The following is a 17171-nucleotide window of genomic DNA, read 5'->3' on the forward strand; positions in this document are numbered from 1 at the left end:
CCACCAGTGTAGACAGTCCAAGACCGAGGGTGGTACTGTAAATCATTTGTGTAGGCTGTGCTTGCTGGGTATATATACCAAGCTCAACCAGCCCTGTAGGCAATGCATATGTAGTAGTCTTGCGTGTTGTACCACAAATGCTGTGGCTATCATGTGTCCTAGCAGTTGCAGACCTATACGGGCCAGTATTTGGGGGCTGACTCTGACCTCTGAGATAAGGTTTGTCAGTGTTGTGAATCTGTTCTGTGATAGGGATGCTTTGGCCTCTATGGCATTGAGATGTGCCCCAATGAAGTCCAGTTGTTGAACAGGATTAGGATAGATTTTATTTTATTTATCTGGAGCCCTAGATCATTGTCTGGACTGTGTCCAGTTCTTTGCTGAGTTGGGCCTTTGACAAGGCAATCGTCCAGGTATGGGAAGATCAATATCCTTTGTTTGCGCAGATGTGCTGCTACTACCACTAAGGTTTTGCAAAAAACTCTTGGTGCAATGGATAGGCTGAATGGTAGTACTCTGTACTGGAAGTGTTCTTGTCGTACTGTGAACCGCAGGTATTCTCTGTGAGAGAGGTGTATAGAATTTGAAAATAAGCATCTTGGAGGTCAAGGGCTGAAAACCAATCCTCCTTTTGCAGTGCTGGATGTATCATACCCAGTATGACTATCTTGAACTTTTGAGTTTGTACAAACTTGTTGAGCTTCCTGAGGTCCAAGATAGGTCTCCATCCCCCATTCTTCTTTTGGGTCAAGAAGTAGTGGGAGTAAAACTCCTTCCCCCTGTTTGCGTAGGCACCTAGTAGTAGAAGATGATCGACTTCTTATCATAACAGGCGCTTGTAAGAAGGTTCCCTGAAGAGGGACAGGGATGGGGGTAGGGTAGGTGGGCAGGAGGTAAAAGGGTTGGTATAGTCCGATCGTACAATCTCTAACATCCATAACCAAAGCATGGGGACAGGTTGGGTGAAGGGTATTGTTCAGATCCTCAACTAAACTTCAAAATTGTTCTTTGAGTGCAGCTGTTTGAGACGTCAGCGGTTGAGATTGAGGTGCTCTCCGTTGCTGCAAATGTTATCTTTGGTTCTCGTATTGCCTCTGTTGCTGTCGGTTGGATGAGGAATCTCTGTTCCTCTGATACGGCTGGTATCATCTTCTCTTAGCAGGTGGAGTGTAGATCCTCAAAGTGCGAAGAGTGGCTCTAGAATCTTTCATTGAGTGGAGCACCTCATCTGTCTTGGTTGAAAATAGTTTCTCTCGGTCAAAAAGTAGGTCCTCGGCTTTGGTTTGGAGTTCTTCAGGTAGGATTGTAACCAGGATGCTCGATGCATAACCATGGCTGTGGCCATGGTCATAGCTGTCATGTCCGCTACGTCCAAGGACACTTGGAGGGCTGTTCAAGCAACGAGCTGGCCCTCATTTAGAATAGCCTTGAAATGTGTTTGTTTCTCCTCTGGAAGCTCCTCAGTGAAAGAGCTCACCATAATTATCATAACCATATTTAGCTAATAAAGCAGAATAGTTGGCAACTCTGAATTGTAGCGTCACCAAGGAGTAAATTTTTCATCCGAAAAGGTCGAGCCTTTTGTGTTGCTTCTCTTGCGGGGTTGATCTAAACCCATGATCGCCAACCTGTCGATCGCGATTGACTGGTAGATCCTAGAGCAGGGGTAGGCAACCTATGGCATGCATGCTGAAGGCAGCACGTGAGCTGATTTTCAGTGGAACTCACAATGCCCAGGACCTAGCCACTGGTCCAGGGGGCTCTGCATTTTAATTTAATTTTAAATGAAGCTTCTTAAACATTTTTAAAACCTTATTTACTTTAAACACAACAATAGTTTAGTTATATATTATAGACTTATAGAAAGAGACCTTCTAAAAACATTAAAATGTATTACTGGCACACAAAACCTTAAATCAGAGTGAATAAATGAAGACTTGGCATACCACTTCTGAAAGGTTGCCGACCCATCCTAGAGGATCTCCCAGCTGACTGCGATCTCCGGCGGTGTAGTGTGGCTGCTGCTAAGGCAGACTCCCTGCCTACCCCGGCCCCACACTGCTCCCAAAAGTGGCCTGCTACTGCCTGCAAGCACCGCCCCCGCAGCTCCCACTGGCTGCGAGAGCTGCGGGGGCAGTGCTTGCAGAGAGGAGCAGTGCATGGAGCCACATGCCCCTCCCCCGCCCCCCCCCCCCTCGGGGCATGTTGACTCCTTCCGGGAGTGGTGTGGGCCCAGGGTAGGCAGGGAGTCTGCCTTGGCCTCACTGTGCCCGCCACTGACCAGGAGCTGCCAGAGGCAAGTGCTGCCTGGTAGGAGGCCACACCCCAGTCTCCATCCCTCAGCCTTCTCCCGGAGCCAGCAGCTCATACCCCTTTCTTCACGCCAAACCCCCTCCTGCACTCCCAAGCCCCTCCCAGAGCCAGCATCCCAAACCCCCTCGTGCACCCTAAACCTCCTCTTGAACCCCAAGCCCCAGCCCTGAGCCCCCTCCCAGAGCCAGCACCCCGAACCCCCTCCTGCACCCGAAGCCCCAGCCCTGACCCTCCTCCCAGAGCCAGAACCCTGTACCCCCTCCTGCACCCCAACACTGTGCCCCAGCCCGGAGCACCTTCCTGCACCCAAACTCCCTCCTAGAGCTTGTACCCCTCACCCCCTCCTGCACCCCAACCCCCTGCCCCAGGCTCAGCCCAGAGCCCCTTCCCACACTGTGAACCCCTCGGCCCCAGCCAAGAGCCCGCACCTCCTCCCGAACTCCAACAGATGTTCTCCAGTTCTTCTTGTAAATTTCTCTGCAGCAGCTTTACGTGTTGGATATGCCCCTATTCACAGATGCAATGCGTTCAATGTCGGGAGACAGGCTGGGCAGACGACAGGCATGCTCAGAATGCCAGCAACATACTACGCAGAATTGGGCTTGCTTTTTACCGAGTTGCTTGTAAATAACTTTGTGGTCCTGTTATAATTAATGGAGCTGGAAGGGGGTCTCTTGCAGTCTCTTATGTGATTGGCTTCCACGGCCATGGTAGTTTGTTGCCAGGTAGGATTGCCACTTGTTTTTGATTGGCTGAGCCTGAGGCCAGGAGCCAATCAGAAAGCTTCAAGTATCAGAGGGGTCGCCGTGTTAGTCTGGATCTGTAAAAGCAGCAAAGAGTTCTGTGGCACCTTATAGACTAACAGACGTATCGGAGCATGAGCTTTCGTGGGTGAATACCCTCTACGTCGGATGCATGTAGTGCAGAAAGTTTGAACAGTAAAATCAGTGATTGGCTGAGGCTCAGCATGTGATATGTGCTGTTCTCCCTGCCGGCTTCCCTGGTAAGGGCAAAACAAGTGTCGTAGGTGGTTAGGTGGTCTGTAGTAGATCCCTACCATGACATCTCCCTTGTCTTTTTACCCCTTTTATCCTTACCCAGAGACTTTCAACAAGTCTGTTTCCTATTTCCATCTCAACCTCAGTCTAAGTATATAAGACAACACCTCCCTCCCCTTTCAACCCTTTATCATAAAGTAAGAAAAAAAATCAATTAAAAAAATTTCCTTTACAAGTGCTCTTTAAAACAGAAATGCAATAAATGTAATAATACCATCTGTTAGGTAAAGCCTCCGCTCAAATGCAATTGTAAGATCTGTAACTTGTATCATTAAGTTCTGCAACCTTTTTGCAGACTTTGTAACTTCAGTTATTGTTAGCACAGCCTTTTAAGTTTTGTAATTTTTGCAAGCTCTGTGGCCTTTTCAGGTTGCCACTTGTATGAACTTCCAAGCTTTGTAATATCCCATCCCTCAGAGAGAGTGTGAACGAGGGAGTGTGAACAAGGGAGTGTATGTGGGACTGGGCGGAGAGGAACTGCAAGGAGAGAGGAGCCCGGAGACAGGAGACAGGTGTGTCTGATATAATCTGCCCTGAGAAGGCAGTCATGAAGTGCTGAAAAGAAAAGAAGAACCTGGTATGCATGAAAGGAACTGGTTTGGGAATGCTTCTTGGTGACGGACACAGAAAGGAAACTCAGTGTACGTGACAGGAGCCGCCCAGTTCCAAAAATAAGAGGAAGAAGGCATGCACACAAGCCCCTGCTTCTTGACCCTCTCAGCAGCCTGGATTCGTGACCGCAGACAGACCCACCAGATCTACCATGCTTCAGCTTCTCGGCCTCCATGCTGTCTCCGGTAACTCTCTGCCTGTGTAAGTGTGTGGGTGCATGAGGGTATGAATGCAGTGAATGTGTGCGTGTATGAATAAGCGCCATCTCTTTTCTATCTGACCTAACAGCGGCATTGTAATAAAACTAATACAAGTGTGACCCTGGGTTGGTTTTTAGGGGAACCTAGGTAACACCATCATTATCATTTTCCCTGCCTTCCAAATTAAGTATACTTTATGTTTTGTACTTTTTAAGAGCTTAAAAGATCCTCTTTATGGAGTGCAATTTAAAAGATAGTATCCAGACAATATCTGTTGGCAGCAGCAGAAGCAAGTGGGCGCACCAATAGGGAGAAAGAGGTAGGGGAACTGAGCCCCAGTTGGTGTTCTCCCTGCCAGTATTCCTGGACCCTGAACTGTGTAGGGAGACCTCCTTATTCCAAGGCCCATGGGCCCTAACCATATAAGACTGGGGAACAAAAACTGTTGAGGGAGGGCCACTGAGAAACAGCCAACAAGAGCGGAGAAAAGCAGAAGCAGCTGGGACTTTTGGACAGTAATGATTTTTTCAGTCTGGTTGCTTTTTTCACTTTTTAGTCTAAACTTTCTTTCTCTTCAGCCTCACTCCACCTGTCTTCTGTGTTCCCCTATCACCTGTCCCTTTCACTCTCTGTTTAGCTAATTCCCTTCCATCAAAGCCTCACTTAAAAAAATCAAAACAAAACAAAAAAACAAACACCCCACGCCCCCTACACACAGCACAGAACCAACAGGCTGCCAGCAAAACATCACACTGTTCACTTGATTGTATGTTATATAGCCTCCCTGCAACACTTTATCTTCTCTTTTTAGATTATAATCTCTTCATGGCAGGGGCTGTTTCTTACTCTGTGTTTGTTCAATGCCTAGTACAATGGAGCCTTCTTATGGATGGGATCCCTAGGTAATATTACAATATAAATAATAAGTACATTTTAACTTAGTTTTCTAAACGCTGAATGTTTTGAAAGACTATTTCAGAACCCTTAAAATTTCTACAGTTCTTTTTCTTTGAAAAGATAACAGAAAACATTTCTTAAGAACCTTATAATTTACATGATCTTTCTACATAGTTTATGAATAAACATCACTGATTAGGACAGCAGTGTTATGGAAACAAGGGTTACTAGGCAAATTGTGCTATACACAACTATGTGTAGGTCTCACCAAGAGTCTATTTTTTTTAAAATGCTGTCTGATAATAGAGGCTAAATTTATCACTTAGATACTATGGAGATGGGATTATGGAAAACCTTAAGATAAATATTTTTTAAATTAATATTCAGATTACTGAAGACTTCCTCTACTTTACTACAGCAATTTTAAAGGCAATCAAATAACAGCCTTGGTGGTCCTCAGAAATGATTAACAGGCTTATAACTAAATTTTACCTGGTTTCGAGTTTGAATTCTGCAAGCTTAGCTCTGAGCTCATCTCTACTCATTCTATTAATGTAACCATTGGTCACAGCAATTTCTTTGTAAACTGGGTCACTGTAATCACTTGAACTGGAAGTGCAATGTTGTCCGTTATTTTCTTCGCCATCAAGTCTACAACGCTGCTTGCCCTAGAAGAAAAAGTCTGCAATTAGTTTTAAAAAGCTAAAATGGAAGTTAAGTAATCACAACTGACACATACCTCCATCACCAAAACTCAATGTAGCATCATGCAATTTTCCTCACGCATAGTATGTATTGGTTTATATAGCTAAAAATACATCAATATGCCAACTATCAGTTTTGAAAGGCCATTCTGTCTCCTTCCCATCATATATCTTTACAATATATAGATTATAGAAAAAAGAAGAGACTGGGGGTTTGGCTACACTTGCAGCTGTACAGCGCTGGGAGTTAAAGCTGTCTTCGTACAGCTGTGTAGGGAAAGCGCTGGAGTGCGGCCACACTGACAGCTACCAGCGCTGCAGTGTGGCCACATTTGCAGCATTTGCAGAGGTGTTGGGAGTGGTGCATTATGGGCAGCTTTCCCAGTGTTCAAGAGGCTGCAACGTGCTTTTCAAAAGAGGGGGGTGGGGTGGAGTGTGACAGGGAGTGTGGGGGAGAGAGAGAGAGAGAGTAGATTTTTGGAGCCGACACTGTGTCAGCTCCCTGCCTTGCAAATTCCTACCACTTCCTCCACACTCTTAAAAGCAAACAGCCTTCAGACCAAATAAGCAGCTGCTCTGACGGACTCCCCGCCCCCGCGGTTTCTCTCCTCAAGCAAACACTAGCTGTGGACATTCATCCCCCTGCCTGCCTCATTCACAGCAAACAGGAGCTGTGTTTATTTTTTAGATAAGCAGCTCCGGGAGCCCCGAGTTCACAACAAAACAAAGAGAGGCATCATAACAAAACAAAGAGAGTTCTTTAGTTAAAAGCATTATGGGAAAATTCTGGAGGTCAGTTACAGCGTAGTAAGATTAATCACTGTTTACACTGGAACCCCAGCATGGCAGCACCAGCGCTGCAGTCGTTATTCCCCAGGCAGATATGGAGCACAGCCAGCGCTGCAGCCAGGGAGATACAGCGCTGTATGTGCCTTGCAAGTGTGGACGGTGAGTGAGTTGCAGCGCTGTAAAGCCACCACCAGCGCTGCAACTCTCCAGCGTAGCCAAGCCCTGGGATTTAAAATTGTTTTTTGGTATGATACAGGGATGTAAAATATTAAACGTTAAACAGTAAGCATTAGTCTTACTGTTAATCCACCCTAACCATTAACCCCCAGCCCCAGGCCGGCAGGATTGGCCCCAGCCCCTCTCCCTTTAATCGATTAACCAGTTAAATATAATTTTAATCGTTTAAACGGTTAACTTTTTAAACAATATTTCCATCCCTAGTACAACATACCAATGGGGAAAGACAGTGGGAGCAGACATTTGTCACACTTACGTGTAATGAAAGTGCCACTCCTCCTAGAAACGTGAGCTGTCAAAGGCTTAGCTGGATAAGGGAAAATATAAGAGTTTCTATACCAATTTTGACCAAGATTTGTTGGCAAATGTGTAATAGTGTATAAAGTCAATATGACAAGTAAGCTTTATAGTTATTCTGTTCAGGAAAGGAGCTGCAAATTCACATTTCATTCTACCACATCTCACTTTAAATCACTGTATCTAGGTGGTCATCTATACCAAAGGCTATTTCACCCCAAAAAACTATTCTGCATTTTTGTACACATGATGCATTGTAACTTTTTCTGAAGTTTTCTCTGATTGTCAAGTTTGAAAGAATCTACAAGCTGCCATCACTTCTCATTTCTACAGATGGTTCTTCCAGCTCAAGCACATGGACAGAGTAATATGTAAGCTTGCCATCCTATTTTCTATGCCATTCTAGAGAGGATATCAGTCATCAGAGCTGTCAGAAAGGCCAGTATCTTCCATTGGCACTTAATTCATGTAACTGTTTTGATTCCCACTGCAGGTGAAGTATACACCTTGGTGCATTAGCTCAGATCACGTTTCTCTTTGACGCTTTGCAGAGTTTTGATGTGAAGGATGTGTCCCTCCATATTATAATCCACCCAGTTTATCAGAAATACATCACGCTGTGCAAGAGACTAACACCAACAGCAATGGATTCTACCATTTGAACTCACCATACCCCAAACGTGTCCACCAAGCATCTGGCAGTAGTGTCAGCCCACCCAAGAAGACCGGGTATTTGTGTTGTGTATATCCATATCTCACTGACTGATTAATCAGAGATTATTCATCCCAAAAGATGCAATATGCTTTCAGGAGAGCATGTATTTCCCATCATTGGGCATAAGACAAACTTGAAAAGTTCACTTTCATCACTGTGTAAGCAGTGGAGTTTATGGAGCAGTCCTGGATTACAAATCTTCTAAAGCTATCTCCCAAAGGGCAGATTCCAGACCATGCTCAAAATTATCCTTGAGTTTCAGGTAAAACTCTCTGGGACAACTCTCTGATTTTGGACTGTTAGCATTCATGCATATAATATTACTGCTCTAGTAGAAAGTGGCTAAGATCACTGCAAACTTGGCCAAGAACAGTTCATCAGCCTCATCTCAATTGCATGGATCTCCATACACCCTGCAGCTGTGCTCTCCTATTGAGACATTGTCTAAAACAGAACATGTTTTCAAAGGCATCCACTTCACTCCAACTCCATCATTTCCTTGGATAACAGACACTTCAGGAATAGGCTGGGGAATTCACTGAGGTCAGTTCACAACCCAAAGCCCTGGGACAGTATGGATAGCACTTAAAAAATATACAACATTATAAAAATGACATTCACTGACTGATTTCTTTATGAAAAATATGAAATTGTTTCTAAATAGCGAGGTGACTGCTCTTCAATGAAAGCCAGTGACCTGCCAAGTATTGGGATTAACAGAGAAGACATTTTAAACAAACACAGAACCAAAGTTTGAATACATTTTACAAAAGGTAAATCAATTGTATACAGAAATGAAAGCATAAAATGTTTTAGCTGAAAGAATGTGCCAGGCTTAGGGCCTGTTGAAAAAAACAGGGGGTTGGATAAAAAAATAAAATATTTATTGCAGAAGACTCAGCCCAAAACACATTAGTAACAACTCTATCGGGTAAACTGCAGGATTTGGGACCACTATTGTGGAACAATATCCATATTTTTCTTGCATTTTTTTAAATATACATGCAGGTCTCTGCCTTAGCCAAGACTGTCACCAACCACACGGCACTTATGTACAGAATTTCTTTTTATTTAAATACATTCTCTTGTCTTCAAGTTCCTTCAAAAAGCAAGACTAGCCTAATTTAACAAGTATCAGAGAGAATGGACGTTGATCTATATAACAAGTGCAGATTGTGCCTTCTGAGACACTTTTCCAGTTCCCCAAGTACACCCCTTGATCCAACCACTCTGCAATAGGTCTCTTGGGATACACCTCCCATATTGCCAACCATGTCACATAGCAGGTCCAACTATACTTGGACCCTGACAAAAGTTCCCCTTCAGGGGCCTGTAGTCAGTAACAATACGCCGTGACAGCGGAGCACTTTCTGCAAAACAATTTTGCTCAAACAGTACACAGAGATTTGGGAATTTGTTATTTTTAACCTACGATACCTACAAGGACCAGGGCTGCCCAGAGGATTCAGGGGGCCTGGGGCAAAGCAATTTCAGGGGCCCCTTCCATAAAAAAAAAGTCGCAATACTATAGAATGCGATATTCTCGTGGGGGCCCCTGTGGGGCCCAGGGCCTGGGGCAAATTGCCCCACTTGCCCCCCCGGGAAGCCCTGACAAGGACATTGTATTACTTATGGCTTTCCCCATAAGCCCCTAGGTCAGGGGTCGGCAACCTACAGCACGCGTGCCAAACGTGGCACGCAAGCCGATTTTTAATGGCACGCGGGGCGGACTGAGCTGCTCAGTCCACCGCTGCTCTGGCGCTTTCTGCCACCGGCTCCTGCCAGCCAGAGACCCTCCACCAGTCTCACTCAGCACCTACTGCCGGCCTTGGGGAAGGAACCTCAGGCTGGCAGGGGGCTGAGACACAAGCTGGCAGAAGCTCGCGGCTGAAACCCCAGAGCGGCGGTGGGCTGAGCCGCTCAGCCTGGAGCCGCTCTGGGGTTTCCGCCGCGGGCTCCTGCCAGCTGGGGCCCCCCCTGCAGCAGCCCCACTCAGCACCCACTGCTGGCCTGGGGGAAGGAGACCCAGGCTGGCAGGAGCCCGCAGCTGAAACACCAGAGCGGCGGCGGGCTGAGGCGCTCAGCCTGGAGCCACTCTGGGGTTCCCGCTGCTGGCCCCTTGCCAGCCGAGGTCCCCTCCTGCCGCAGCTCCACTTACCTTGCGCAGGCGCCCTTCCAGACAGGGTCCAGGCCTCCGGCCCTGCTCAGCCCTACCGGGGCCAGCTCACTCACCTCAGCTGCTGATCTGGGGTTCCGTTTGCTGACCTCCTGCCAGCCGGGGTCTGGATCTCCGGCCCTGCTCAGCCTGCTTTCTGGCCTGGAGTCCCTGCAGGCCACCCTGGGCTCTGCTCCTGGCCTTGGATCACTGCTCTGCAGCCTCCCCGCTGTGTCGCGCTGTCCCCAGCCTGGGACAGTGAGGGTTGCACACGAGGCAAGAGGGGGTGCAGCTCAGCACCCCCATCTTAAAATTGCTTATCTCAGACCACACTGCGTTTGACCTTGTGCCTGCCTTCTATCGCCATTTTTTTCCCCACTGAGAGTTGAAGGGAACATTTGACAAAATGGCAGCTCCTAAGAAAGCTAAGCTAGATGTCCGATCATTTCAGCCTGCTTGGACAAACGCATTTGGATTTTTTAAAAAGAAGGACCGTGCTATTTGTGCTTTCTGTTATGAAAATGTTGTTTGTCGCACGACAAGTGTTCGATGACATTTTGAAACGAAGCACGAGAAAACCTTTCTTGATGAAGCAGACAAGACTGAATCAATCAAAAAGGTGGTAGCAGCCAATGAGAAGCAAAGCAGTGTTTTTAAAAGCTTAAGTGTAAGTAAAAATCAAGCTACAGAAGGAAGTTACAGGACTGCACAGTGCATTGCAGAAAGCGGAAAAGCCGGTTACAGATGGGGAATATATAAAAGAAGTTTTTCTCAGCAGTTCGGAGATTTTGTTCAATGATTTGCCAAATAAAGATACAATCATATCTCGAATAAAAGAACTGCCCATCTCTGACAGAACAGTTGAGAGATGCATAAGTGAAGTGGCAGAAAACATTAAGGAAAAGCAGACAACTGCATTGAAAGACACAGCAGTGTTTAGTGTTGCAGTTGATGAGAGTGTGGATATAAACGACGTTCCACGTTTGGCAGTTGTTGCAATATACCGTGCTTCTGATGAAATCCAAGAGGAACTTTGTTGCCTAAAACCCCTGCATGGCACAACAAAGGGAGAAGATATACTGGAAAGTTTTGTAAACCATTTTGAAGAACGAGGAGTTGACATCAGAAAAATATTTTGTGTGACAACAGATGGTGCTCCTGCCACGGTCAGAAAACAGAAGGGATTTGTAAAGTTGCTTGAAGATCAAATTGGCCATCCAATCAAATTTCACTGTATCATCCATCAAGAAAACCTGTGTGCTAAAATTTCTAATTCAGAGCTTAATAATGTGATGAATACAGTGGTGCAAATAGTGAATTTCCTTGTACTTCGATCTGCTTTGACTCACAGACAATTTCAAGCACTGCTAGAAGAGATGGACAGAGCTTATAATGACATCCCACTTCACAGCAACATTCAGTAGCTAAGTCGTGGAAAGGTTTTGGTGCATTTTGTAAACTGTTTTGATGCAATCAAGGCCTTTTTGTCAGAAAAAGAACAAAACTACCCTGAACTGGATGATGACAAATGGCTGTGTAAGCTCATGTTTCTAACTGATATCACCACTCACCTAAACGAACTCAACCTCTGTGTCTAGGGTGCAGGGCAAACAGTTCTGGATCTTTATGAAGCCTGGAAAGCATTTGTTGTGAAACTAGCAGTTTTTTCCAGGGATATTCAAACTTCTACTGTTCTGCTACTTCCCCAACACATAAAAGAGCTATGGACACGTTGCACTGTCAATGTCGATGAGATTGGAAAGTACATGCAAGAACTGGAATCAGAATTTGCTGACAGATTTCAAGATTTCCAGCGATTTGGCCCAATGCTTTCTTTTCTAATTAAACCTGAAAAGTTCAATGAAAGCGACTTGGATTTGTCTGTATTTCAGTGGATGGGTGTTGAAGATTTTGAAATGCAACTCATTCAGTTAAAAAGCTCAGAATTGTGGACATCAAAGTTTGTGGATCTGCAGAGCGCACTTGAAGCTACTGAGAGAGATCATGGGGCCTCTATTCTGACCTGCTGGACATCCCTGACAGTGAAATTTAACTGTTTGAAGAAAATTGCGTTTGCAATGCTTTCAGCATTTGGATCCACATACCTGTGTGAACAGGTATATTCACACAAGAAATCTGTACTCTGTCCCTCTCAGAGCCGGTTAACAAGTGATCACTCAGAAGCCTGTGTGCAGCTTAAAGTATCCAAATACGTGCCAGACATTGGAAAACTCAGCAAGGAAAAGCAAGGGTAAGGATCACACTAAACTGATAAGATCTTCATTTTAATTTAATTTTAAATAAAGCTTCTGAAACATTTTGAAAACCTTGATTACTTTACATATAACAGTAGTTTGGTTATATATTATAGACATAGAGAGACCTTCTAAAAAACGTTAAAATGTATTACCGGCACGCAAAGCCTTAAATTAGAGTGTATAAATGAAGACTCGGCACACCACCGCTGAAAGGTTGCTGACCCCTGCCCTAGGTAGACATGATTTAGCCTCAGTGGCCCCTCCCCACTCTCTCTGGGCACCAAGTTACAGCTTTGCTTGTCAGCTCACAGCCTGCTGCCACTCCTACCCCCACCAACACCTTTTAACAGAGCAGCCCTCCCACCAGACCTGAGGCTGAGCTGTCCCTCTTTCCAGCTATAAAGCTGCATATTGCATCCACTCCCAGTCTTTATTTAAGCCTAATTTAATGGTCTCAGTTTGCAAACTAATTCCAGTCTGCAGTTTCTCATAGAGTCTGGTTTTGAAGGTTTTTTTTGTTGAAGAATTGCGACTTTTAGGTCTGTAATTGAGTGTCCAGAGAGGCTGAAGTGTTTGCTGACTGGTTTTTTAATGTTATAATTTTTGACATCTGATTTGTGTCCATTTATTCTTTTGCGTACAGACTGTCCAGTTTGGAAGTGGATGGGTCATTACACAAACTAAAAACTATTTCCCCATGCTAATTTTTCCGGTCCTGTTACTCACACCTTCTTGTCAACTGTTTGAAATGGGCCATCCTGAATATCACTACAAAAGTTTTTTTCTCCTGCTGCTCACAGCCCACCTTAATTTATTACTCTTGTTAGAGTTGGTATGGCAACCCCCATTTTTTCATGTTCTCTGTGTATATGTATGTGTATGTGTATATATAGATCTTCCTACTGTATTTTCCACTGCATGCTTCTGATGAAGTGGGTTTTAGCCCACGAAAGCTTACGCCCAAATAAATTTGTTAGTCTCTAAAGTGCCACAAGTACTCCTCATTCTTTTTACTTATTCTGGTATAAGTGCCCTTTCCCAGGTTAGCTTTGGAAAGGTTTTAAGGCCTAGTCTACACTTAAAAACTTAGCTTGACATAGCTACAGCACTCAGGGGTATGAAAAATCCACAGCCTCCTGAGCATCGTAACTATCCTGACCTAAGCCCCATGCAGACACAGCTAGGTCAATATAAGAACACTTCTATTACCGTAGCAACCATCACCTGGGGAGGTGGTGTTCCTACAGCGATAGAAAAACCCCTTCCATTACTGGAGTCTGCATCCACACTACGGGGTTATGTTGGCACAGCTCCGGCACTGTAGCTACATCCTTGTAATCGTTGTTTAGACTAAGCTCATTATCAGAGTTAACTGCTCCACAAAAGCATAGCAAAAGCCTGGCATTATCACTTAACTAGAACAGGGCTGGTGCAAGGATAATTTGCGCCCTAGGTGAAACTTCTATCTTGCTCTCCCCCTCCCCTCCCCCCGGAGCATCACTTATTATAAACTTTCAAAAATGAATACAGTGGAGTCACATCTTACGTGGGGGTTAGGTTCTAAGGTTAGCGCGTAAGAGGAAAACCGCGTATAGTAAAAATTACCATACAGTACACACAGTATACAATAGAACAGGGGTCCTCAACCTACAGCACGTGTGCCAAAGGTGGCACGTGAGCCGATTTTTTTTTTTAATTGCAGGCTGTGGGTCCCAGCCACCGCTGAGACCGCGGCCAGCTTGGGGTTCCATTCACTCAGCCGGAAGCAGGCTGAGTGGGGCTGGCAGCGGGCTGAGCGGGCCGGCAGCTGGGACTCCGCTGCCAGTCTGGGGGTCCGTCTGCCGGCTCCTGCCAGCCAGAGTCTCAGCCACCGGCCCCGCTCAGCCCGCTGCCAGTCGGGGTCCCAGCTGGCGGCTCCACTCAGCCTCCTGCCGGCCTGGTGAACGGAACCCCAGGCTGGCAGCGGGCTGAGCGGGGCCAGTGTCCAGGATCCTTCCAAACAGTTGCTCCCGGTCCTGACCATGAAGGAGAACAAGCTGCTCTAAGCCAACAGCTGGGCTGGCAAAGACTGGTGAGGGCTGAGTGGAAGTGCTGAACACCCCAAAAGGCACGTGGAGAGCATTGGCAAACACATGGTTGCTGTTTGCTGGGTTCCCATCAACAATCTTTGCTCAGAAAGAATTATTCTAGTTCAGGGCCGGTGTAACCACTAGGTGATCTAGGCAGCCACGTAGGGCACCAAAAAGCGGTGCCCCCAATTTTTTTTTTCACTACTGCGGAGTCACACCTTACGCGGGGGTTAGGTTCTAAGGTCAGCATGTACGAGGAAAATCATGTATGGTGAAAATTACCACAAAGTACAGTACACACAGTATACACTAGAACAGGGGTCCTCAACCTACGGCACATGTGCCAAAGGTGGCATGTGAGCCAATTTCTTTTAATGACAGGCTGCGGGTCCTGGCTGCCGCTGAGCCCGCTGCTGGCCTGGGGTTCCGTTCACATAGCCGGCAGCGGGCTGAGCAGGCCAGCAGCTGGGATCCCGGCTGGCAGGAGCCGGCAGATGGAATCCCAGCCGGGGTCCCAGATGCCGGCCCTGCTCAGCCCACTGCCAGCCAGGGCCTCAGTCAGTGGCTCCACTCAGCCTCCTGCCGGCCTGGGTGAACGGCCTGGGGTTCCGTTTACCCAGGCTGGCAGGAGGCTGAGTGGGGCAGGCGGCTGGGACACCGGCTGTCAGGAGCCAGCGGCTGGAACCCCAGACCGGCAGCGGGCTGAGCTGCTCAGCCCGCTGCCGATCTGGGGTCCCAGCCGCCGACCCGTTCAGCCTGCTGACTGTGGTTCCAGCTGCTGGCCCCTTGCCAGCTGGGGTCTCAGCCGCTGGCTCCACTCAGCCTCTTGCCAGCCTGGATGAACGGAACCCCAGGCTGGCAGCGGGCTGAGCGGGGCTGGCGGATGGGATCCCGACTGCCAGGAACTGGTGAACGGAACCCCAGACAGTCAGCGGGCTAAATGGGGCCGACGGCCGGGACCCCAGGCCAGCAGGAGGCTGAGTGGAGCCGCCGGCTGGGACCCCGGCTGGCAGCAGGCTGAGTGGGCTGAGCAGTCCTGGCAGCCGGGACACCGTCTAGGGTTCCGTCCGCCAGCTTAGTGAACGGAACCCCAGGCAGGCTCAGCGGTGGCCGGGACCCGCAGCCTGTCATTAAAAAAAAATTGGCTCACTTGCCACCTTTGGCACATGTGCCGTAGGTTGAGGACCCCTGTTGTAGTGTATACTGTGTGTACTGTACTTCATGGTAATTTTCACAATACATGATTTTCCTCGCACGCGCTGACCTGAGAACAGGGGTCTCAAACACATGGGCCGCATGCGAACGCCTCACAGCCCCCCCGCCATCCCCCAGCGTTTACCTAGAGCAGCTCTGGCCCGGCGTGCACCAGGGGCAGGGCAGGCACCATGTCTGCCTGCCCTGCCCCCGCGCTGCTCGGGGAAGCAGAAAGAACGTGGGGGAAGAGGGGCGCAGGGGCGTGTGTTGATGTTACTTCAGGCACCACCCCCAGCAGCTCCCATTGGCCACGGTTCCCTGTTCCCGGCCAATGGGAGCTGATGGGGGAGGTGCCTGAAGCAACAGCAACACACACCCCTGCGCCTCTCTTCCCCCATGTTTGTTTTGCTTCCCAGTGCGGCATGGGGGCAGGGCGAGCGGGCAGGGAGCCTGCCCTGCCCCCAGTGCGCGCCGGGCCAGAACCCGCCCCCCAAGCCCCTCCTGCACCCCAACCCACTGTCCTGAGCCCTGTGCTGCACCCTGACCCCCTGCTGCACTCCGCCCCCCAACCCGCTTCCCGGCACCTGACCCCCTGCCCTGAGCCCCCTGCTGCACCCTGTACCCCAACTCCCTTCCCTGAGCCGCCTGCCACACCCTGCACCCGACCCCCTGCTGCACCCCGCACCCCAACCCTCTTCCCTGCACCCAACCCCCTGCCACATCCCACACCCCTCCTGCACCCCCTGGGAGAAGGGAGGGGTGGAGTGGGGGTGGGGATTTCGGGGAAGGGGTTGGAATGGGGGCAGGGAAGAGGTGGGGCAGGGGCGGGGCCTCATAGAAGGGGTAGAGTGGAGGCGGGGCCAAGGGTGTGGGGGGTGTCAGTGATGCAGCTCTCAGGCCAATGCACTAGCCCTCACGTGGCCCTCGTGGTCATTTGAGTCTGAGCCCCCTGGGTTAGAACCTCCCCTCCCCCGTGATGTGACTCCACTACAGTGGCCTTTCCCCGCGCAGACACACGCAGTGCATCATGGGAGGAGACCTGACGTCCCAGGCAGGCAGGCAGGCGCGCGGGCACCCCCACAGCACACACCGCGTGCGCGCAGAAAAGTCCCCCCCACGCAGAGCCCCCGCCCCCACCGAACGGGGGCTACGGCTGCGGCCAGCCACACGTGACGGCGGTTAGGACCGTTGGGTCAGGCGGTCACGAGGGCTCCCCGCGCGCGGGCGGGCGGGCGGCTCTCCCGGGGAGGGGGAGGGGCAGGCACTGACCGGGGTGTGGGCGGGCCGCTCCGCGCGCGCCACCGCCTCATTGTGGGCTCCCTGCGGCCGGTTCTCCTTCTGCGCCGCCATCGCCCGCGCCGCGCCGCGTCCCGCCTCTCTCGGCGCCAGGAAGAGGCGGAGCAACCGCCCCTCGCGGCCCTGGGCACGCAGGGGAGCCCGGCGGTGACGTCGCCACGCAGCCCCGCCTCTCCGGGCGGGCGGGGGATGAGGGGCCCTAGGGGGCGGGGCGGACACGGGCCGGGTGGTGCCCGCCAGCTCCTGGGCCCTGCCCCCAGCAGCGGGTCGCGCCCCGGGCGGTGCCCGCCGGCCCCCGGGACTCGCCGCAGCCAGGCCTCAGCGGCCCCGCAAACTGGGCCCGCGCCTCGGCCGCTCGCGGGCGGCGCCGCGTCTGG

The 17171-nt window shown here is 49.3% G+C and overlaps 1 protein-coding gene across 2 annotated transcripts in view; it reads right to left on the minus strand.

Moving 5' to 3' along the window:
• The window catches only part of LOC120406495 (3'-5' exoribonuclease 1-like), a 30686-nt gene extending 13735 nt beyond the window's left edge, over positions 1-16951 (minus strand). Inside the window, exons 1-3 of one of the 2 annotated variants that reach the window (XM_039541380.1) lie at positions 16768-16852; positions 7067-7117; positions 5573-5748 (exon numbers count right to left, since the gene is read on the minus strand). In XM_039541380.1, the coding sequence (XP_039397314.1) occupies positions 5573-5625 (53 nt within the window). In that variant the 5' untranslated portion in view covers positions 5626-5748; positions 7067-7117; positions 16768-16852. Of the gene's footprint in view, positions 1-5572; positions 5749-7066; positions 7118-16767 lie in introns of both variants that reach the window. The other variant, XM_039541379.1, reaches the window with a different exon arrangement.
• Between the last annotated feature and the right edge of the window lie 220 nt (positions 16952-17171).

Source organism: Mauremys reevesii, linkage group 5 (genome assembly GCF_016161935.1).
Source record: "Mauremys reevesii isolate NIE-2019 linkage group 5, ASM1616193v1, whole genome shotgun sequence".
Taxonomy (NCBI): domain Eukaryota; kingdom Metazoa; phylum Chordata; order Testudines; family Geoemydidae; genus Mauremys; species Mauremys reevesii.